General features: G+C 40.2%; 1 protein-coding gene across 3 annotated transcripts; it reads left to right on the plus strand.

The window, feature by feature from the left end:
- The first annotated feature begins 780 nt into the window (after window positions 1-780).
- On the plus strand, window positions 781-21,462 carry traf3ip1 (TNF receptor-associated factor 3 interacting protein 1). Of its 3 annotated transcripts, none has more exons than XM_028591776.1 (16): window positions 781-1,024; window positions 2,974-3,042; window positions 4,987-5,148; window positions 5,820-5,948; window positions 6,345-6,779; window positions 6,862-6,933; window positions 8,313-8,336; window positions 8,718-8,793; window positions 9,203-9,223; window positions 10,631-10,718; window positions 11,450-11,542; window positions 12,130-12,259; window positions 12,337-12,373; window positions 12,507-12,583; window positions 18,070-18,287; window positions 18,806-21,462. In XM_028591776.1, the coding sequence occupies exons 1-16, from the start codon at window positions 902-904 to the stop codon at window positions 18,969-18,971; spliced, it is 1,920 nt and encodes a 639-aa protein (XP_028447577.1). In that variant the 5' UTR covers window positions 781-901; the 3' UTR covers window positions 18,972-21,462. The 3 variants fall into 3 exon arrangements, with proteins under 3 accessions (XP_028447577.1, XP_028447578.1, XP_028447579.1); XM_028591778.1 differs by lacking the exon at window positions 781-1,024 and adding an exon at window positions 1,131-1,205; XM_028591777.1 differs by lacking the exon at window positions 8,313-8,336.
- Window positions 21,463-23,202: the final 1,740 nt, after the last annotated feature.

The following is a 23,202-nucleotide window of genomic DNA, read 5'->3' on the forward strand; positions in this document are numbered from 1 at the left end:
TGATTTCAACAAAAATAATACAATAGCCTACATCACTGTACCATTGCTATAACTAAAAAAAAACCTGTATCAAAAAGTAGGATTGAAACAACACTAATTATTCACAGCATTTTCAGTAACACACTTTTTTACTCTATTATGAAAACACTATGGTCATTTTTATAGAAAAGGTCATTCATAATTCAAGTGTTTCTGTCCTCTGAAGTCGCATATAGTAGGCTAGTTGTCTTACCTTGACAGCATGAAGCAAAAGCATGTGCAGCCTACTACTTACTCTTCCGTACCGGCTACCTTATATACCTCTTTTGTCAGATGTGTTTTCTTTTAACTGAACTCACCAAACAGGTATATCATATTTGTCATGTGCTATTAATAAAGCAGACAAATCACTCATTGAATCACACACATTGTTTGAATTGCTAGAACTGAGAGATAGAGAGAGGAACAGAAATATTGATTACCGAGCTGTAACACAAGAATAATTATAGGAATAGATAAGTTTGGAGTCATTGTTTTATTCAGGGGTCATTTCACAAACAGCTCAATTTGTCTGTCTGTCTGTCTGTCTGTCTATCTATCTGTCTGTCTGTCTGTCTGTCTGTCTGTCTGTCTGTCTGTCTGTCTGTCTGTCTGTCTAGCTAACCACTGCCATGGATGTATAATAAGAGACTACTGCAGCTTTCAGCCTTTGTTGCAGGTTGTTAGCTGTTGCTATGGACACAAGCAGCGCTTAGCAACCGTAACACTCAGCGCAGGCGCAGTCGTAATTAATGATGCACTGTGGGATTGCAGAACATTGACATGGCAACCAGGCGACAGAGCCACCAGGTTCTTTCTCTGCATTAGTTTTTACTGTCTTTTACTGCGTTTAAGCTCCTTAGCTTTACTTTCGACGGCTGCCATGAATGGGACAGTGGTAAAAAAGACCCAGGACACGCTGGGCAAAGTAATAAAGAAACCGCCTCTCACGGAGAAACTGCTAAGCAAGCCGCCGTTTCGATACCTTCACGACATCTTCAGTGAGGTGAGACTGATAGGCTAACGTTACGATAACGTTATCAAGCTGGCGGTTGTTTAACTAGCTAGCACCATGAGACAATTTTGCCCATATAGCTATACGAAAAGGCTGACGCCAGCAGGACCGATGTCATCAGTTAGCTATAGCTGGCTGATATACCAACGTTAGCATGAACTATGCTAACCAAGTAAGTTATCGCTAGCTAACATTAACTTCGTAGTAACGTTACTGCCCTCCGCAACTTTTTTGCCGTTGTACGAATAAGGTTGGGAAGTAGCTAGTTAAACCATCAAGGTATACCATCAACCAAAGAGTTGCTAACATTCACTAGCAATGCAATGTTATTGTTAGGGTGCCAAGTAGACTCTGTAACGTTACAATAGTGGGTTAGCTAGTTAGCTAGCTAGACGTGTATACAATATATAGTTGCTAGGCACGACCGGAGCACACAGCGGCCAAACCAATTGTGTCCACTTTTAACTAGAGTGAGATGATTGTGAGTACTAAGTTGGCTAAATTTGTTTGATTGTTCGAGTCCGTCACGTTGAGATCACGGATGCTGAGCAGCTTATTGCAGCTGGGCTGTTTGATAATGCGGGTTACGTCGTGCTATAATTAACTTTGCTAATCGCTGTGTAAATGTGAAACATTGTTACCGTTCTTGGTCTGTGTCTACTAAGAGCTGAGGGACACATACAGTATGTGAGGAGGTTACATATATACTCAAAGCCTTTCTGAGTGATTTAAGGAAGGGCTGAGGTGGACTCCACAGTCAAATGTCTGATTCCTTGGCAGTTGGGTGCAGTTTAGCAAGCCACAGCAGCTGTTATTGTCAGGTCAGGTAGATAGCTACAGACCGGGGTCAGCCTCTACTGTAGCTACCTACTAATGTCAAGCATTTGTTTTCATCTACTTGATGTACAACATAGAGGTGATGTACCACTTAGGGCTTGGGTGAGTTATATGGTATGAAGAAAGTTGTTATTCACAGGTAGGGAATGTAAATAAAATATATGAAAAGTACATACCCTTAGTTGAAAATATCTGATACAGATTGTATAGTCATGTGGGCATTAGGATGCTTCAGACAAGTGGTTCCCTATGAAGGTTAAAACACCATGATCTGGTCATCTTTGGAAACTTTATATTGACTGCTTCTGTGTTTTTTACTGTGTTAAACTGTCATTTAATTTATATCAGACTGAACTTGACACAATTAACAATTTATCAACCCAAACACTTGTGTGTAGTAGTCTAGGTAGCATTAGGACAAGATAAAAAAGATGTGGTACCAAAGTTAGAAGTGCTACATAAAATAACTATGGGGGAAACACTAAGTACTCAGAACAAAATCCAATATGATTAAACACCTTTATCTCAACTACATTTTCTTTCTTTTTCATTACTACCTTTATCCACACAATAGAATCCTTTGACATGAGGTGTCAAGCAAATCTGTTTCACTTTTCTAAACAAGTAGGATCTCATTCTCACTCTCTGCCTGTTGAGTAGTCTAATATTTCACCTTAAGTTCATGTATATTTGATAAAGGGAAGAGTGTCGGCATGTGTGACTCCTTTCCTCTGATTAGCATTGTGTTGACTGCGGGCATCGACTATCAAACTGAATTTCCACCATTGATATTAAAGCATATCATTTTGAACTGGAATACTAAGACCAGAACATTCTTTTCAAGCATGTATACATTAACTACATGTGCATAGGCTTTGTCTGCTGTCCCACACCTACAATAATTCACCTGTACAAAAAACGTGTTATGCTTAAGTTTTAATTCATGTTTATCAAAAAAAATATTTTTTTGAATATTTTATATATTTTTTTAATTTTCTGGAATATTTCATACATATGTTTTAGAATCGAGGACTGCATGATGTGTGCGTCAGCCACTTTATCTGCCAACTGAGTGTGACACCTGTATTGCTTACAACTTTCAGATCATCAGGACCACTGGTTTTATGAAAGGCCTGTATGGAGAAAATGATATGAAGTCAGATAATGTTAAGGTAAGTTCACCACATGCTGTCCACCTCGTTAAACTTCTTTAACCTCTGCTCTCCTAAAAACTGATATCACTATTCTTTGGTTGATGGTGTTCCCTTTATATTCATTTCAGTGTTTTCCCTAGGTTTGTGGAAGACTTAGGTGCCCTTATTTGGCAGGGGGTTTAAGGGTCCTCTCAAAAAAAGCTAGAGCAGAGAATACAAATGAACACTCAAAAAGCTTAAAGACAAAACTTGCTAAAGAAGTCCACTGGGGACCAGCTACAATCATTACATGTGAGAAAAGTATTTTGGTTACATTTATTCGGATTAGGTGGTGCCCTAAACGGCTTGGGTGCTGCACCCTGCATTTGTCTCTGTTAATTTGCTTAATACGTAATATGTATTTATTTCCAAAGCGGCATCCTTACTTGTGTATAATGTAATAGAAAAAGATTATACAGAATAAATAAAATAAGACAAGATATATATCGTATAGATACTGTACAAAAGTGTGCAAATAATACAATAAATTATGAATACTGTAACTGGAGGATACAACTATGGGGGATATTGCATTTGTAACAAGCATAAATATTGCACAGTAGTATTTCACAGTAGAGTAGTTAGTGGGACGATTATTGCACATTTAATCACAGTGAATTGTTCAGTGTTTTATTTTGTTTCTGCCGTCAGTGTGACTGTGGCAGGGAAGATCACCTGTGTGTTACATGGGACAGTCTGGGGCGTCTGTGTGGGAGTAACTCTACACGCTGCCTGTGAGAGGATCTGGCAGGACATGACTAAGAGCGCATGCCAAGGTGTCAGAACTCAAGTCTGCTGTTTGAGAGCTGACCCCAAATTAATAGTTGATAGAAAGATGCTACGCTTTGATAAATGTCACTGTTACTGAAACTGGATGTTTTACAACAGGCACGTGACTGTCATTAAATATTCTTAATTTGTGGTTTTTGCATTTAGAATTAAACATTGTTCCGTAATGTACTTCTTCTTGTAGGTATTAAGTAGAGAGAGACGAACCACCCACAGATTTTTGCCCTTTTCTTCAGAACAACCAAAATGCTCGTGCCAGAGGATCTGGGGGGCCCTCTCTGTTCGTACATAAAAAGTACTAAGACAAGTACATTGGTGAAAGATCATTTATTGCGCTTTATGAACTAGTAACTGATTTTTATAATCATTTATAATTTTATATGAAAACCGACAATCAATTGATGTTACAGGACTTGATTTGGATAGACCTGCGAGGAAAGCATGACTACATATTGTCCTCTCAGGTCTAATCAGGATTCATTCGTACTTTAATCCCCCAATATAGCAGTTGACTTTATTTTTCACAATTATTGTTTTTTCCGTCAGATTTTTTACAGATCTCGACATTTCCCACCGCACTTGAAAGCAGCTTTATTTTACGGAGAAAGAAAGACAGAAAAGAGACGGAGCGACTGTGCTTTGTGCTGGAGCTTGTTGCAGGAAACAATCAGCTGTTACAGACACTCCCGGGCAGTTCAGTGCCTGTGTTTTCTTTTTCTTACCCTCTTAAGTTTTTTTTAATTTTCTTGTGGGAGTACTAGACAGTGAGGTTTATTATTTAGTGTACGGGCCTCTCACACTGCCTTAAAACCAACTGACAAGTCTGATCGCTGGTTACATGATTGGCCATCTTAGGGTGATGTCAGTGTCAACTTTTTTTTCCTGCTCCCACAGGTGCAGCCTAAACACACTACCCCTATTCAAAATGAATGGGAAGACTTGCGTTTTTGCCTGACTGTATGTGAACAGAGCCTTTTTGGTGTTGAACTCTGTAAGGATATGCACATCTCAAGGGTTCAATCATTCTAAACTGTGTTGGAAAAAAACTCCCACTGGAGTTCCTTTGCTTACACAAACACATCTCTGTCTCCTGTGCACTCTCCTGTTCATCACAGCATCTGTTTTTCTTTCTAGGATAAGGACTCTAAAATAGCCTTCCTCCAGAAAGCGATCGATGTCGTGATGCTGGTGAGTGGCGAGCCCCTGGTGGCAAAGCCAGCACGCATTGTGGCCGGCCATGAGCCTGAGAAAACCAATGAGCTGTTACAGGCCATGGCCAAGTGCTGCATCAATAAGGTCTGTGTTCTTGGGAGATTACACACACACAAACACACAAAACACACAACACACAACACAACAAACACACACACACACACACACACACACACACACACACACACACACACACACAGAAAAGATGAATGGGAAATTGCAATGTTTCCAGTCTCCATTCTGGAAAAAACAATATAGTTGTGGCACTACATAAAAAGATCATTCAGTGTGTGTGTTATTTTTCACATCAAAATATTATACTCTTGTGAAAATTGTCTAGCCACCTCTCAGGAAGAAATATTTTAATTGAGCCCTGGAGATGGAGTGTAGTATAGTAACAGTATTTTGATTTCATGTCATGTAGAATGTATGTATTCTCAGATCTTATGCATCTTTTTGCTGTCTTCTGTTTTGAAGACATGTGGTTATAATAGCGAAAATACTTCCGGTTCTTCAACTTGTATGAAATAAAATAAAAAGTAATGAAAATCTCATAAAGAAACATGAGAATATCACCAATGTTCATTTAGCCCTGTAATGTAATGGGTAAGTCAGTCAGACAAGGCAACTGGTCAAATATGTGCTACATGCTTCATGGTAAATCCCAAAAAAAAAAAATGCAACCCTTGTTAAAAATTCAACGATTAATATAACTCATTGATAATATTGCTCATTAACCTTCACTTGATTTATAGATGTCTAGTGACGATGCAGTGAAGCGAGTGCTTGCAGGAGAAAAGGTGGACATAAAGACCAAAGCCAGCACCTCCAGGTCCCAGGACAAGGAAAATAGGGAGGGACGTGAACGTCATCTGGATAGAGAGGTGAGAGTCCACAGCCCACTCCAATCATGGAATTATATGCTGCTCAATCCTACACTCAGGGTCCAAAATTAACTTTTTTGTCCACCAGTCAAATGACTAGTGAATGTTCAAATTTGACCTGCCACTCAATAGATAACCATTGTTTTTTTTGGCTGGTGAGTGAAGCAAATCGGTAAGCCACTTGCATATTTTAACAGCATTTGGCTAGTAGATGGTGCCAAGAAGATTTTGGACCCTGTACTTAGTGCGAAATGAACTGTCTGTGTTAGCATTTAGCCTTGTGGGCTGCAGGCTTGGTGTACAAAATTGATGGGATGATCAAATTACGAGTTTTCCAGTATATAGCCATGGCTGGCATTAAACCCTCACCCTATGCGTTGGCATGAACTTTTCTAGGAGAAGAAAAGGATTACAGAGCGCAGCGGGAGCCGGGACCAGAAGGACCCAGACCAGCCCAAAGAGCAGGAGAGCCGACGCAGAGATGGGGAGAAAGAGCACCAGCATGACAGGGAGCGCTCTGACAAGCACCACCGCAGTGAACAGGACCACCATGCCAAAGACCGTGACAAAGACAAGAGCCGGGAGCGAGACAAGGATAAAGACAAAGGACGAGTCAAAGATAGGGACAAAGAGAAGGACAGAGAGAGGGACCAAGAAAGGGAAAAAGACAAAGAGAGAGACAAAGGCAGAGAAAAGACAAGAGATAGGGATTCTCGCAGAGACCGGGAAAGAGACAAGGAAAAACGAAGAGACAAAGAGCGGGAGAAAGAGAGAGAGCGACACAAAGAGGGCGAAGAGAGGAAAAAAAGTGGAGAGAGTGGCAATAGCAAGGTATGTGCCTTAACCCCACTCACATCTTAAATGTTAGCAGCAAATGGCATTATTTACATTCTGTGTGTATGTTGTTGCTTAGGCCAGAGTATCAGAGGAACAACCGCAAAAACCCAACCCTGAGCCGAGCAAAACAGCCAAACATGTGCCAGCAGTAAGTTCAAATTTTTGGTAGAAATTTCACCCATGATATATTAAACATGTCTATCAGTGGGACAGAGTTTCCTGTATGTTAAGTCAGCCAATTCCAGAAACATAGAGTTGGTGACTGATTGTACATGTTAAATTAAACTTGATGTTGTATGAACTTTGAAAAAAAAAAGTAATGTATATATATCAAATTTATTTTTTTTTTTTTTTTTAAATATTGTGCCTCTTATTCTTGCAAGGAACCAAACCCAGATGACGAGGTATTCAGTCCTGCAGAAACAATCATTAGAAAATTAGAACTTTACAGTAAATCACATTTTAGTGTTAGAACAGGGGTCTTCAACGTTTTTTAAGCCAAGGACTCCTTAACTTAATGTTGCATATTAACGTGTAGCGCGGCCTAAAGCCTTTATATACATACCTTTTTTGCATAGAATGCTAAGCTATTAAAATAGTTGTTGGAATGATTTTATGAATCCTGTTTTAATGTTAAACATACATTTGGCACATTGAATCCTTACTGGCAATTTCCACCGGCTGTGGAACGGCTCCGGAATGGCGGTGGAGTCGTTAGGTTTCCAGTAAAGTCGGTGTGTGTATTTCCACTGACTGCAGAACGGCTGCGTTCCGACTGCGTCCCAGCTCCGGCGATCCGCAGCCTTCCGGAGCTGATATGCAGAGCTTCTGTTTTTGCCGGACGCCGGAGAGCACAATTCAGACTGTGCGGGACAGGAAGTTGAGCACAGAAACAAAATAAAACATCTGGTTAATTTTCAAAATAAAATCCATAGTGCTCATGGCGGAGCCTATCTCCCTGCACTACACCTTGAAAAGACAGCACAAAGTTGTTTCCCCTCTACTCCTCTGGATGGAAACAAACAGTTGTTGGTTTTGTGGTTCTATTCTACGTGAATTTGCGAGATCTCGTGGGTCCTCGTGACTACAGCTGTCAGTCATGGCCGCAGCCGTTCCGCAACAAATCTGGACCTGGTGGGTATTGACAGACGGCGGAGCATGGAGCCGTTCCGCAGCGGAATAACTGTATCTGTGGATGGCCTTAGTGACTACTTTACCTATAGGCTAGTTTGCTAATAATATGTTGGATTAATTTTTTAGGACATTTCTATTTTTGAAATTTAAAAAAAAAAAAACCTAACCATAATTTGGAGCCCCCCCTGCATTGACTCTGAGGACCCCCGTTGAAGATCCCTGTGTTAGAATATAGTGACTATTGCAATGGCCTTGGCGTGGCTGGCTACTTGGTTTAGCGCTAATTTCTGGGCTACAGTGTATAGCAGACATGTGAGGTCTTGTTTCCTGTGTATAACTGATAAATGGGACTGTTTAGTACATGGTGTAATACTGTGTTATTTGCCTGTGCAGCCTGCAGAAGCAGTTGAGAACCAGGTAAGAACTTACTCTACGCTTCACACTTTTCTTCATTACCAGCTTTGCTTTGTTGCCGTTTTACGGGGGTTCTTGCACTTCTTCATTAAATTCCAATGTTTTTGTATATGTAAAATGTTTGTATTTTGCATGGAGAGGTCTGTCTGTATACATGGTTAAAAAGATAATTTTCCATGTTTATTGGTGCTTAATGGCAATATACCATACCTCAATGTACCTCAAGCTTACCAAAGAAAATGATGAATGGTTAGCACAGTAGATAGAGGTACATGCCAGGGGTTCTTCAAATCATCACAATAGGTAGTAGGTAATATGTTGCTTTTTAGTGCTTATTGTTCTAAAGGAATGTCTTTTTCCTGCTTGTCTTTGCTACTCTCACAGTCTGATAGTCCAGCAAGAATACCTCGGCCTTCATCTGCCAAAGGGCAGAGGCGGAGACCAAAAATTGGAGGTCAAGGTAACCCTCTCCCAACTCTTTCTCCCAATGAACACCAATGAGGCATATCTCACATAGTTAATACTGATGTCTAAAATAGCTGCACTTTAATCATTGACAGGAGGGCTCTGAAGTACATCTAAATTGATTTTACAGTTGACAGATTTCTATTTGCACTCACACACTACACTTATCTTAAAAAAATAAAAATAAAAAAATAAAAATCACTGACTAGTTTCCCTTAGTGGGAGGTAGGAGTGACTCATCAGGATTACTGTTGGCAGAAGCAATACAAGCTTCACTGAACTGACATTAAGACTTTTCCAAAAATACATTTCCTTTTTCATATTACAAAGATATTGGTATATCTGTTTTCCGTACTCCATATTAGAAAGGAAACTAACAATATATATGTTCTGCTCTCCAACAGATGAGTCTGACAGTGAAGGAGGTGAGTGTGCAGTTGTATGCAAAAAAAAAGTATGAAGGTGGAAATGGTGTCATCTTGAGGAGAGAGTTGGTGCACTTGATCTAAAATGCATTTCCAGGAATGCCGTGCTTAGTTTCAATAATGGAGAAGGAAAGAGATCACTCCCATAAATAAACCAAATAACCCATATTTGGTTATGCCATTTAACTTGACGCTCTACTACCTCAGTACTGAAAGCACAAGGCATAAGAATGATCTTCTAGTCTGACTCAGGGACGGCAAAGTGTCTTCCTCAAAATGTCAGAGTGCTCCTTTGGGTTCAGGCTCCACATCAAGTCACAAAGTGAGTGCAATCACTCACTTAGTGACACTCAGTGATTTAGGGCAACGATATTCCTTGTTAAAGTATCTGAGCAAGTTGGTCAAGTTTATTTATAGCCCAATATCAGATATAATGTTTCAAAGGCTTTACAGACTTACAGTGGCAACGGTTCCTGACCCAGCCTAAACTCTACGAACAGACAAGGAAAAACTCCTCAAAGAAACACTTAGTACAGAAGGAAAAAAGGAAAAAATATCAGAGAATACTGTAGGTGTGCAACTGTGTTGGAGCTGTAGGTGGGGAAAAAGGACAGGCAGAAATTAACAAAAAGTATAACCTTCCATAAAAGTCCAGTCCAAAAGGATATCATTTATTTATTAAGTCTTCCGATCAATCCCAAATCTCCAGCTCAGATTTAAAGTATGTGAAGGGATGTGTAGAGTTTTAGAAGAAACACTAAAATCAGACTATCATGGATTGGAAGTCAATGCAAGGAGGCTGTAGCTGAGTTTACATGCCTGAGTTTCCACTTGTGCCACAGTGTTTTGAACAAGCTGTAGCATTTAAGCCAGCGTAAAGGACATTGGTATGTACTTGTTATAAAGATGTGTACTTAAAGGGGAATCCCGGTCGATTTCAACACGTAGCTCTGTTGTTTGTAAATTTGCAGTGCTGTCAGTAGCGAGAAAAACGAAAACAATCTGTGTTGCCTCAACACTGGAACTAAACAGAGCTGAATTAGCAGACCTTTTATGCATTTCTTTCACATCTACTGCAGTCATATTCACTGTGTTCACTCAGAAGGAATCACTTCACATGGGTAGGCACTTGTAATGACATTTCGAACACGTTAAGAGGCTAAAAGCACGTTTTAAAACTTGCCCTGTTTCAGCCTCCGGGTATAAACTGTAGCAGGAGGATAACACGGTGTAGGCAACACCGATTGTTTTTCTCGTTACTGACAGCACTCACTCATTTACAAACAACAGAGCTACGTGTTGAAATCGACCGGAATTCTCCTTAAGTGTCAGTGTCCACCATGCTAAGGATCGGTCTAATCCTTGCTAAATAATACTGAGCTAACTAAAAATCATTGCCTTTCACAGACGGAGATGCTCTTTTAGCCCAGAGACCTGCCCCCCAGGAAAATGGGGACATTGCAGGCTCGTCAGTGCCATCCGACATGGCCTCCAGGTCTGTACAGTCAACACTGAACCTTCTCTCAGTTTGCAAACACTTTGCTGAAGTATTGGACAGGGTACTCAAACATTATTCTTCACTTACAAAAAACACAGCTCCCATCAATTGTTTGTCACATCAAAAAATATCTAATTTTCCATTACTGGTACATATACCAGGATTGACACAATATGATCAAGCTTATGAAGTTTTTTGTTGAGAATGTTGAGATCTTATTAAGTTATGGGATCATTTCTGAGGGTGTAGTTTGCATGGTATTGTATTGCGTTATTTATTTCAGATACAGGGTGGTTTTGCTTAGTTTTGTTCCTGGGCCTGATCCACGATCAGTTCCAGTAGATTACACAGTTGAATAATTGCCTTTAATTTTGATGATTGTGAATGTTCTGTTCTTTAACTGACTAAAGTAATCCGTGGCATTTGATTGGCTGGGCATCTGTTATAGCGGTTTTACTGTTATTAATGTAGTCACTGTTTATTGTTCCAAGCAACAATTTATCATCCTGAAATCTGAATGAGTCAGTGTAGCTGTCACAAAGTAGACATTTTTGCCAAGTCACAGAGCTGTTAACAGAGGACTTGGCTTGTTAAAGGAGTCAAGTAAAAAATAACATAGGTTGTGAAACAAAATAAAAATCACTTGTAAAAATGTTAAAATATTCCGTTCCAAAAGGGTTAGTTTAACTGCTTTTTTCAGTAATGTGTATAATCCTTTAAATCTACAGCAACAGGAGAATATCACGGCCCAGCAGCGCTCGGCCAGCACCTCCCCGAGTCAAGAAACAGGAAAGTTACTCTGATGTGACCCCAGCTGAGAGGTGACTTCACCACACATATTCACTCATGTCACAAGTCTAATTTATAGTCGCAACAGCAAAATCAATCTCTTCTTTGTAAATACATTTTTAATGTGAACACAGGGGCCCATTTCAGGAAGGAGGTTTAACAAACTCTGAGTCTAACCCTAATGTCTGAGTTGATTTAACCTGAGGTGGGAAACTGAGTTTTCGGTTTCAGAACAGCTGATTTGAGTTGGTTCAATCAACTCAGAGTAGGTTCACGTGCGTGCAACACCACAATAAAAAGGCAGCATGAATGGAGCCATAATACTACGATTCACGAGTTGCCCTCATCTCAGGGTTAACAAACTCAGAGTTTTCACTAAACCTGCTATCTGAAACGGGCCCCAGGTCTCTTCCCTGCCAGAGGGAGAGATGGATCACTACTTACATTATTAAACAAAAAGCAGTAAACACACTGAATGAAGATAGTGCTTGTTACTGTGTTATAATCGAGCAAGGAGAGCTAGTCTAACCAGTCAACAGTTACATTGGATAAAGGTGTCTACAAGATGGTGCAGGTGGCATTAGTCAGAAATGAGTCAAGCTCTTTGTCTGTCTTCCAGGCTGTCCAGTGCCAAGCCCTCAGCACCAGTCATCATGGATGGGAAGATTCTGTCTGAGGATGAGGAGGATGAAGATGAGCAATTTCTGGTGGAGGTGCCTCCACCTTCAGATTCTCCTGAGATGGATGTGGTAAGTGACTTAAACAGCAAGTTGTTCAAAAACCGTGGGAAACATTGGATAGTTATCTATTATTTCTTCTATTACAGGGGCTTGCACAAGAACTCGACAGTGAAGACAAACATGGTACACGGTCGTATTCGTTTAGTTTTTTTCTCTTTTTAGTTCACCCTTATTTTTTATTTTTGAAGGAGCGATAATGCCACACTTTGAGGAAACATACCATTCACTATTCCTCTCATTGTTTCTCTCACTGTAGGTGGCCTTGTGAAAAAGATCCTTGAGACCAAGAAAGACTATGAATTTTCCCCATCCTCTCCCAAATCTAAAGAACAGGTATGTACAGTGATAGTAGTAGTTCTTTTGCTTCTCCTCTAGAGGGCAGTATCAGCCTAGTTCTCTTTAACTCATCCTTATCACTGACTCAGAGCTCCCTTTTTTATATTACCATTAGTTTTATCAGCCATTCTTCCTGGAAGGTTTGCTCTCCAGGGCCAAAGTTTTAACCGCAGTGAAAGGCCCAGTGCAACACTGGTTATTCTCAAAAGAAAGATATAAACACATGGAGTAGAGAGGTGTAATTGTACTGCCTTGTAACCACAAGAATGTTACCCTTCAGTGAGGCTGAAGGGCTAATAACCAGACAGGCAAGTATGGCCTCCAACAGACCACACACACAATTAGACACACATCAAGATGTCTGGAGCAAAATTGGCGTTTTTTTCTCGGGTTGCTCAATATCTTAGGTATGCTTAATTTGTTTTGATTTCAGATTTCTCTGTTCTATGTACATGTGTACATGTTTGAGTTTGGTATCTGTCATCTTGGGGACTCGCTTTTACTATCTTGTTGTGACTGTTCACACTTCTTCCCCTTGTGTGGACTTAGGTAATTCCAGAAAAGGGACAATGCACAACCAGTTTGAGGTTTTCAGTCCTGCCTTATTTTGTCTCTAAATGTCCTCTATTAAGACTCCAATGCACAGTTGTCAGGTTTTCTTCTAAAGTTCATTCTTTCTTCTCATCTTGTCATTTGATTTAGACTTCATATTAAACATGATAAACTGTTTTTTTTTCAAGGTGACACATTACTGGTGTTGCTCATCAATTCCCCTCGGTTTGCTTATTTATCAGCCAGAAAGAGAGAGAGAGAGAGCGGTCTTTCATCATTATTTAGAGTGTGAATCGGTGTGAAGCTTATAGTTTGGTCTGTAGTCCATGGTGTGAGGTGGCGTACACTGTCTGCTTTGGGTGGTCCTCTTCACTGAAGCATACTCTCCTGGCATCCCTTCCTAGCTGACCACCCTGACTCTGATGGATGCACTGTTTTGGACTGTCACTCATGCAAAAAAGGCCCCTCATCCATCCCCTCCCAACTTTATCCTCAGACATCATCCCTCATAACTCACACCTAAAGTTGTCTCAGCTTACCCACCAGTAAACTGAAATAGCTTGACAGGAATTTGTAGGCCCAGCATTTAACCAGCTGTACATGTCTGTGTTAATTGTAGTTTTTGCGCACCACTTAGAAAATAATTTATCTAAAAAAAAATGACGCAAACCCAAACATACGTACACAGACAAGCAAAACATAGAAAATAGCAGAGCTCTTTGTGTAACATGAGCATAGCCTTGTGGAGTTTGAAGTAATTTTCTTAATGGAGCCTCCTCAGTTTTCAGGGGTTCCAAACCTTAATTTCAGAATAACCTGTATGGTCTGCACTGGCATCTTATAACAGGTATGCCTGCACATAGAAAGTGTTCAGTCCACCTCTCTATCATTATTGGCCTTGTCTCGTCAGCTGTATAAAGAACTATAATGACTTCCTTCCTGACATGAAAGGGTGGAGAGGTCAGCTTAATGGAGTCGTGTTTTTTTTCTTCTTTTAATCACGGTAAAACACGCAGGGTCAATAATGTAAATATTGAGCTTCCTCATTCTATGTGGTATGACGGGTTTGAAATTTCAGCTGCCGCTATTCATTTTCTTAAATGCCGATGTTTATCAAAACACTGCGTCTGGGTGAGTCACAACCCACCCCGATTTAAGATTCGACATCATGTTCAGTATAAAAATGTTGGCCTTTGGACCATTTCGTATATTTTATGAAAATCCAATCTAAATTTTATTACTCCCCATTGTAATTGATGTTATTTGTCATTTCTGAATTCATTTAGCTATTGTTAATGCCAGTGCCTAGCTGCCCCATTGCTGTTCTGATGTAAATAAAGGGAAATCTTAAACAGTCAAATGATTGTATTTTGCCATGTCCCACCACAGTGTGTGTGACTGAAGAATCTGCTGTATATTTATGGGGATGCCCTTCCTCATGACCCCTCGGCAGTATTGTATATTATTCCAAGATAGTTCTCCTTTTATTTAGACAGAATTTGCCCCTTGCAGCAGCTGCGTTTTCATAAGATTTTTTGTGTACTCTTTTCCCTCTTTTCTTTACCCCCATCAAATTAGCCTTGATGAAGGTTTGTAATGTATAAATAAACCCTGTGGCACACAAATGGATGGCTGTTGAGTGAGAGTCACGGAGGAGAAGGGCCTGAATACTCTGCAGAATTGTCAAGAAAATAAATACTCCTTTCTGCAGACCTCTGTGTCTTTATAAACATCCAGCGTTTTTGTGTGTGGAAACATTAGGAAATGGCCTTGTGGCATTCCATTAGTCATATTACTTTTGTGGAGGTCCTATTGACTTGTTAAGAGGATTTTGGTCAGGTTTATGAGGAGTACCTACCTGAAGCACCCACACTCTGTTACCAGACCAACTTTGATAACAACAATGATCAGAAGTCATATACAGTATTCAAACCCTTCAAAATGCCTTTTTCTCTCCATGAGACTATTTGAATTTAGAACCACCTTTTTAAAAAAAAAAAAAATACAGTTTCCATTTCAGTTATTGCAGTAAAGCCAGAGATTCCTTTTGAACGTTTCCTTTCAGTTCCCCCCGTAGCCCAGTGTGGTGATCTCAGTTGTCTCCCCAAGGGGCTACAGTGACCCTGCAACAACATCCTGTAACCTCAGTGGCCGTAAGCTTTTCTGCTCACCTCACTGACTCCAAGCTATTTTTATGATCCAGCTAGACTTTTGAATGGCCTTCTATGAAAAATGGCGAGGAAGACCATAAACATCGCATGGAGCCAGTTCTCCTTCTATGCTTTGCTCCCTCTCTCACATCTCAGATCTTCTACAGGAACGCATTGTAAAAACCATTGGGATGCGCATCAGTGTCTTCAAATGGTCACCAGTAGCCAGTAGAATTGTTCGCAGAAGCTCTAAAGTTGTTGCACTTGGTCTTCACTCATCTATACGTCCTTTGACAAATCCTTTTTTTTTTTCTTCTTATTTGTGTTTGTCATGATGAAAGAGCTGTTGACTTGAGTTCCTAAACAGTTGCGTTTGAGCTTGCTGTGCCACAACCTACTGTTTACCACTATAACGTGAACTTAACTTGATTTTGGGCAAAGCACCTCTAATGAGAGCTTTGTACATTTGTCTCTCATCCTCCGCTTTTGACCAAAGTAAAGCTGATTAAAGTAATGACTGAATGAAGTTTCTCTCCTTAAATGATGGAAGCTAATCTCTCGCTGTCAACTAATGTCAAAAGGATTGTTTTCCCAGCTAATGATACCCTAGAGGTTGCTCCGCCGCTGACAGCTTCCATGCATGCACGCGATTTTCTTGTCAAAGGAAACTGAAGAATGTCTTCATCTTGACTCGGAAAATCCTTATAAGCAGTCCATAAATCACATATTTGCATGCATTACCTAATTAAGCTGATTAGGCATGTGATGCCTGGGTTAATTTCACATTGCAGTGTTGTTGCGATATGTCCACGATAATTTCATTCTGTTGTACCTCCTGTGAAGGAGACCTAAGCAGAGTTAAAATAAAAGATTTCAGATTAGGAAGTATGTTGCCATCCAACAATATAAATGCCGATGAAAACAAGATCAAAGTATTCATTTATGTACTTTACAAAAAAGAGACTTCAATCTATAAGACGATACTGTAAACTGCCCTTTCTAGCGCCAGCCAGAGGCTGTGTCTTCCCCATTGCTTGGGGCTTTCATCACTGTCTGAGATAATGGGAAAACCTGTCCTGTCTCCACCCCTTCCTCCTCTCTCACCTCCTACTCCTGCGGTCACCACGTCTAAATATTGTTCTGTGATCTGGGTGAGAAAAAGGAAAACTAGGAGCACACAGGTCTCGTAGACCCCAACAGAGACCTCCATAAAGCTGTGATTTATATCCACCTGGACAGAGTGCACACGAACCAGAGGTCATGCTTTCACAGCGAGTTTTTTTTATTTTCCAACCGAGAAGGAGAGGGGGAGGTAGCAAAGGGGACGGCAAATAGAATGAAGCCATGGGTCCTGTCTGGGCCGTGCAGACCAAACCGCAGCGAGGCAGGCCGAATGAGCCGTAGAGTGTTTGTCTAGCTGCAGGGTTCAGAGCGCCCAGTGGAAAGCCACCCACCATGTCAGGGGACCGCTGGGCCAAGGCGTTTCAACCCTCACACTCTTGAACAAACCACAGATAGGTAACAAAGAGTGAGGTTGTCAGAAATGTGTACTTGCTTCCTGTAAAGACACCGTGATGTTTGATGTCTTTTCTGCAGTGTGGTCTTGTCAAGTCAAGCTGCCATTTTGAATTGTAATTCCTGAGCAGTTTGGTTTTCTTTTAGGAGATTGCTTGATAAGGCAAATGCTAAATGTGCCAGCTGTCGCAAGCATATGTGACAGATTGTGTGTTTTGAAGAGGAAGCTGTCATTTAGTTTCCACGCTGTCGCAAATATGATTCCTGCTGCCTTGTGAAGGCAGGTGCTCCCATCTGTGGAGCCACATAGAATAAATTGGGCCAAGAGTTGAACTTGAAAGGAGGCATAAGTGTAGTAGTTGTTACTCAATACTGTAGTAAAATAACCCCACTGCCACAGCCTGTTACTAAAATAAACAAGACTTAAAGACCACAGAGTGTGGAGGGGCTCTGTGTGTCCACTGTATGCTGAAACCCTGCTTGGTCTGTGTGTGTGAGTGTGTGTGTGTGTGAGCGTGTGTGTGTGTGTGTGTGTGACTTTAGGGTTGCAATACTGAGTGCTTTAGCATTACACACACACACACACACACACACACACACACACCGAGGCCTTGCGAAGCCCAGCTGAGCAAACATCCTTGGATTTGCTCCTTGCCAAGGGAGGTCCTTCCATGATACCTTTACGCCATTGAGGGACTGAGTGTAATTTTGATATGGTGACCCCCCTCCCCCCCCCCCCCCGAACCACACACCATACACTGGAGGCCCTCATCAACCAGTCCCCTGACTTTGGCTAGCACAATTCAGCCGCATGTTTGATCTTTATATATACAGCTAGGTTGGTAGAATTCCTGCCTAACATTTTTAGCCTTGAAATCTTAAACCACTAAATGCAGCCTTGCTCTGGTTCTGGGCATGTGAGACTTTGCTGGCAAAGGTAGAATTCCTAAAGAGGGTTTATTATGTTTTGGTCTAGGGACACACAAGTGATTTTTGTGTGATTTTGTGTATGCTCATACAGCTGTTTGATACAGCGTTTAGTTTAAATCATGCAGATTAAATGCAAACATCTTAGTTTTCTTTCTGCACCTGTTAAGACTTTGATATAGAAAAACCTGCTTATGCAATTTCATTAATCATTCCTCAAATACCAACATGCACACTCCTCAAACTTTATGTAATGTTTATTATCTTTGCAAGTTGACAGCACCAAAGATTTCATCCCCAAAACCTGACCTATTTGTATTCTACACCTCCCACTTCCAGAACGTGGTGTCTGAAGCAGCACGCAAGAAAGAGCGGGACATGGTGACCCGGGAGATAGATCGCCTTCGCTCATCCATCCAGACGGTGTGCCGCAGCACCCTGCCTTTGGGTAAGATCATGGACTACATACAGGAGGACATGGACGCCATGCAGGCAGAACTGCGCACCTGGCGGCGGGAGAACAAAGAGCACGCACAGGCCTTGCTGCAGGAGCAGAGGTGGGGTTGGCACATAAACAACACAATAGAAATGTTATTTCCAGCACAGCTTTACACAGACTGACTTTCTTATACAAAATGCTAACTTTCTATTTCATTTACTGATTCCAGTATATCATATTTAACGCTGCTTCCAAAATAATGCTACTTTTGTTTGTCTTGCTATGATGAAAGAAAGGAATATCAATATTATGTTTCACAGGAAATTCCTAACCGTTTCTGTTAAACTAATTATTCTCTTTTAAAACACAGGTCATACAGTGTATGCGGCTATAATTACACTGCCGTTTTACAGATTGGGTGACGTTTTGTAATATCTTATCTGAAATTGAAAGTAATACGATTTTTTTAACAGCTCTGTGTTGCGTTACTGTATTGCTGGTTACTGTCGAGTATTTCTCAACCTGTTTTTATATTATGTATAATGTAATCAAATTGTGTGTGTGTGTGTGTGTGTGTGTGTGTGTGTGTGTGTGTGTGTGTGTGTGTGTGTGTGTGTGTGTGTGTGTGTGCTACAGAGCGACAGACAAAGCAGTGGAACCTCTTAAGTTAGAACTAGTTGAGTTGGAGCAGCTGATCAAGGACCAGCAGGACAAGATTTGCGCTGTAAGGTCCAACATACTGAAGAATGAAGAGAAGATCCAGAAGATGGTGACTGGAATCAACTTCTCCGCCAGAACTTGAAGTGAGAAACAAAGTCGACGAAATAAAACTTTCCTATAAATGCACTGAAGATTTAGGGATGAGCAGTGTCTCGTTCAGAATACTGGTAAGACCATTTTTCTTGGAGGTGATGTGGGGTAGGACCAAACACTGCACTTTTAGGGGGTTTTGTCAGAAAAGGAAATGGACCCAAACATATCAGTCGGATGTTGGTAAATAAAAGCTCTATATGATGGCTTGAAGGTCTGACTTTAATCTAGCATCTGCTGTGACTGACAGATAAATAAATACAAAATATGATCCTGCTCTGCACACTAACTTTACCCCATCGTTTACCCCTTTTCTGTAATGGTGCCTTTGTGGAATGAGTCAGTGCACAGTTAATGACTTGCAAGTTAGACTAAATAGTTATATTTACTGCTGGGTGAATTCATCAAAAGCCTATATCTGAACGTTTGATTTGCTGTACACCCAGCAATCCCTGGACCAAATTTTAAAACCTGTATTTTTTATTTTATTTTTTTTAATTAAGCTAGCAACCTGGAGCGTGGCACATTTTGTTTAGTTTAGTTTAATTGCCTCAGTTCTTATTTGGGAGGACTTGGGACTTAGCCACTGCTGTCCACAGGGCGTGCAGTTTGATTGGAGTAGTAAGCAGGCTTGTGATCTGATTCATTCGCTGTTTTCAACTATGATTATTACATCTACTATAGTGCTATTGGACTAGCTATACAACAGTTAATACATATTCTTCCTCACATTCAGCTTGTTGATTACAGGAAAGTTCGAATAAAATTTCTTGAGTTTGCATGGAGATATCTAGGACTTATGTGGGGAGTCCTGACGGTCTAATCGATTGTAATACATGTTACATGATTGTGGTGCCCTGGTTTGAATTTGCCCTGGGACCTGCAACATGTCATACTGATCTTTTCTTTTTCTTCTAAACCTTTTTCTTCAAGCTTCCTCCTTAAAGCTACCCTTCCTACAAAAAACAACTTTTCCTGTGCTTACAACAACCTTATACCATCTTGTAAAAACCAAAACTCACAGTTTATCTATATGTTATTTCACTGTTCCACTTTTGAAGCACTGCTACACTTTGACAAGAGTGATTAGTGGAGGTGTACCTTTAGTGGCAGTGTTGCAATTCTTTCTTCTATTTTGCATACCCATCTTATAAAACATAGACACTCATTTAATTTACTTTCAGGGAAACGTAAGCGTTTATCCTTTCTCCCTGCAGTCAGTGAGCAAACAGGACAGCTGCCGTCAGGGAGGTCCCTCTACTCTTATTTATTCTGTAGGATATGCCAAACTGTTTCTTTTTTGGAATGGAGACAATGTTTGGTCAGATGGCAGCTTTTTGTGAGAACCTTCCATTCTTTATTCATTAAAAAAAATGAGACAAAACTATTTTACTAACTCCTTTTGTGACTTTAAAAAAAAGTGCTTTACATATGTAGCTAATAAGAAAATATGAAGCAATAACTAGGCTGAGATTGGATAGAGATGTGAGACTAAAAGAAACCACTGTCCCAGTTCCCCAAAATTCCAATAATGCCATCTCACTGAAGTCCATGTGTGAATGAAATACACACATACAATGCAGTTACCATATTTAAGTAATAGTACAAAAGTTAATTTAACTTGTACAAGTGCAGTTGCTACCTTTGGTTAGTTCTACTGCAGATATACATGTAGACTGCCAGCATTTACACAGCACTGTAAAAAACACACACACTTTGTTGGATTGATGAATGTAATCCATTCTTTAAATGCTTTTTTATAATGTCCAGTTGTATCTAAACTAGTTTTTCCAGATGTGAATGTGATGAGCGTACATACTGTAGCTAGACTTTATCTTCTCTGCACAGACCTCCAAGACATGTGCCCAAAAATGGGTTTCCACTTTGACTGCCTCATCAGACCGGTTACCAATAGAATAGGTAGCACAACATCTCATTACAGCTAGGGCCTGGTAATGTACAAACAGACAGCCAGTAGTTGCCAGTGGGAAGAAATGTATAGCTTCTGACTGGCCAATTGTGTTTGTTTAGACTGATCATTGGCATCAACAGCTACGGAAAGAGCAAAATTACACTGATATAGCTTTTAAAAATGGCATTGCTTCAGTGGGAAATATCTATATCAATGCTATTCATTTAACTGATCTTTATTAGAGGTATTCACTATGGAGATTCAACAGTTAAAATGTGCTCTCATTTAGTCTGATTTACTCCATTTTCATATCAGTATTATATTTAGTCCATCAAATATACTGTAACCTATTGAAAAGTCAAATATAAAAAATCTTAAAACAAAACTTGTGGAAAAAAAAATGAGAACCTGTGTGTTCATATCTCTTATATAAATGACAATGTAAACTACTTGTATAATATCCTTTGTTTCTCTTTAAACTGTACATTATGTATATGTGGAGATTGTATCATAGTTCAAATAAGTATATAATTTTGTAGTGGAGTGAAATAAATGGTTACATTACAATAGATATGTGTGTATTCCTGTTTTCAAGAGTCAATGGATAGTAGTGACTGTTGCTGAGAGAAAGCTACAGACTCCAAGTCAAGTTGTCCTTATAATGGAAAATTAATGAGAGGTCTGGACTGCTTGAGTTACATTATTAGCGAAATGATAAATTACCCTGGTTTGGGATTTTGACGAGTTTATGTGAAGCCCTTGAGGCGTCTGGCACGGCAAAGACACACTCGACGAGACTCGTATCTTTTGAAGCCCGGTTTGACATGACAGAAGACATTTAACTTTCTTTTTAAGACCCTCAAGTGACATTAGCGGCAACTTTTCTCTGGCAAGCCAAGAAACAGCTGCAGCACACACACAAAGCATATTAGGAAGCCCCTTTAACAACTATTAAGCAAGATTTGGAGTGAAGATGGAGCATTTGTGATGCAAGTCGGAGATTTATCCGAAGGCCCCTAGGAGAAGCCATGGACAAAAGACGCTGGCCCCAGTCTCAACAGGTGGATTAAGATAAGACTACAGCACAATCCAAAGAAAGCTCCATTGTCCATCTGCGTTTCCCTTTTAAATGTAGGGTTCCACAAAGAAGAAGTGACTTAAAACACGACTGCCTCTTCACTGTTTAAAAAAATGACTCAGTTGATTTTTTCCCCCTTTGAATTTCACAATGGATCATGCTGCTAATGAGTGACCACTGTTGTTGACTACAGTTACCCACTTATCCTTTTGCTAGTCCCAATCACTTTTTTGAACTTTAACTTTTACTCTGAAAATGAACTACACATAAAACACATGGCCAGGGTTTGGAGTGCTGACATATCCTCTCCAATCTGGCATTGTTTATATTCTGCGTTAATGAAAGTACTATTACATGCTTATTGTTCTGAGTGTTGCAATCAGTGGGATGGGCTGTGTACTATGTTCCCAAGTCTTGTGATAGTATGGGTTTGAACCTGGTTGCATACTTTCAATAAGTAAGTAAGTTAAAATTATAATTGCAAAGCACTGCTTGCTAAAATGAAATCTGTTCATCCACAATTGAATTTTGGAATGGCCTTTTAATATTCCTCCATGAAACAAACCTGTCTTTACAAAGCTGGAAGTCTGTACGCGAGCTGTCCACTTATGGGCACACGTGGCACAGTTGACCTGTCTGTGTATTTTTAGAGCACCACCAGGGCCTCCGTGTCAAAGGTTCATCTGTTATCAGGCAGCATAGAGCCATGGCTGCATGCCACCCTGGTGTATGTTACCCACCCAAAAATGACTCCCCACACATGGAACAGTCTAAAAGACGATTGACACAACATTTTTAGGCATATGTTGTGCAGTTACCCAAACTGCTTACATGCAACCAGCAGCTATAAGCAGAATGCCTAACCTTTGTGTACACAGAAACATGGACACACAGTATGTAGGAGCTGTAGGAGTTAATAAGACCAAACTCCTTTCCTTGGATCCTGGATTCCTTTTGGTACTGCTCTTTGACCTTTAATACGATCCTATGGTAGGTGGGCTTTATTCATAGCAGTAAACACATCATGTTGTGCCACGGAATTATATTTGTTGACAGTTTTAGGTGAAACTAGACCCAAATGATCCCTTACAGATTTTTCTATCACTTTTATAAGTTCTAACAGCCTACTGTAGAAACCTACCACAGTATTAGGACTACTAATGATTGTGTGTTACATTCTACAATAAAACAAAAGACTTACTCATCTTAGGTAATTTAAAGGCTGATTATACA

This window comes from Perca flavescens, chromosome 11, assembly GCF_004354835.1.
Source record: "Perca flavescens isolate YP-PL-M2 chromosome 11, PFLA_1.0, whole genome shotgun sequence".
NCBI lineage: Eukaryota > Metazoa > Chordata > Actinopteri > Perciformes > Percidae > Perca > Perca flavescens.

Coding starts and splice junctions, on each gene's coding strand:
- traf3ip1 (XM_028591776.1), top strand. CDS start 902: ATGAATGGGACAGTGGTAAAAAAGACCCAGGACACGCTGGGCAAAGTA. Junction 3,043..4,986: donor TGAAGTCAGATAATGTTAAG/GTAAGTTCACCA, acceptor TTTTCTTTCTAG/GATAAGGACTCTAAAATAGC. Junction 10,719..11,449: donor CCATCCGACATGGCCTCCAG/GTCTGTACAGTC, acceptor TTAAATCTACAG/CAACAGGAGAATATCACGGC.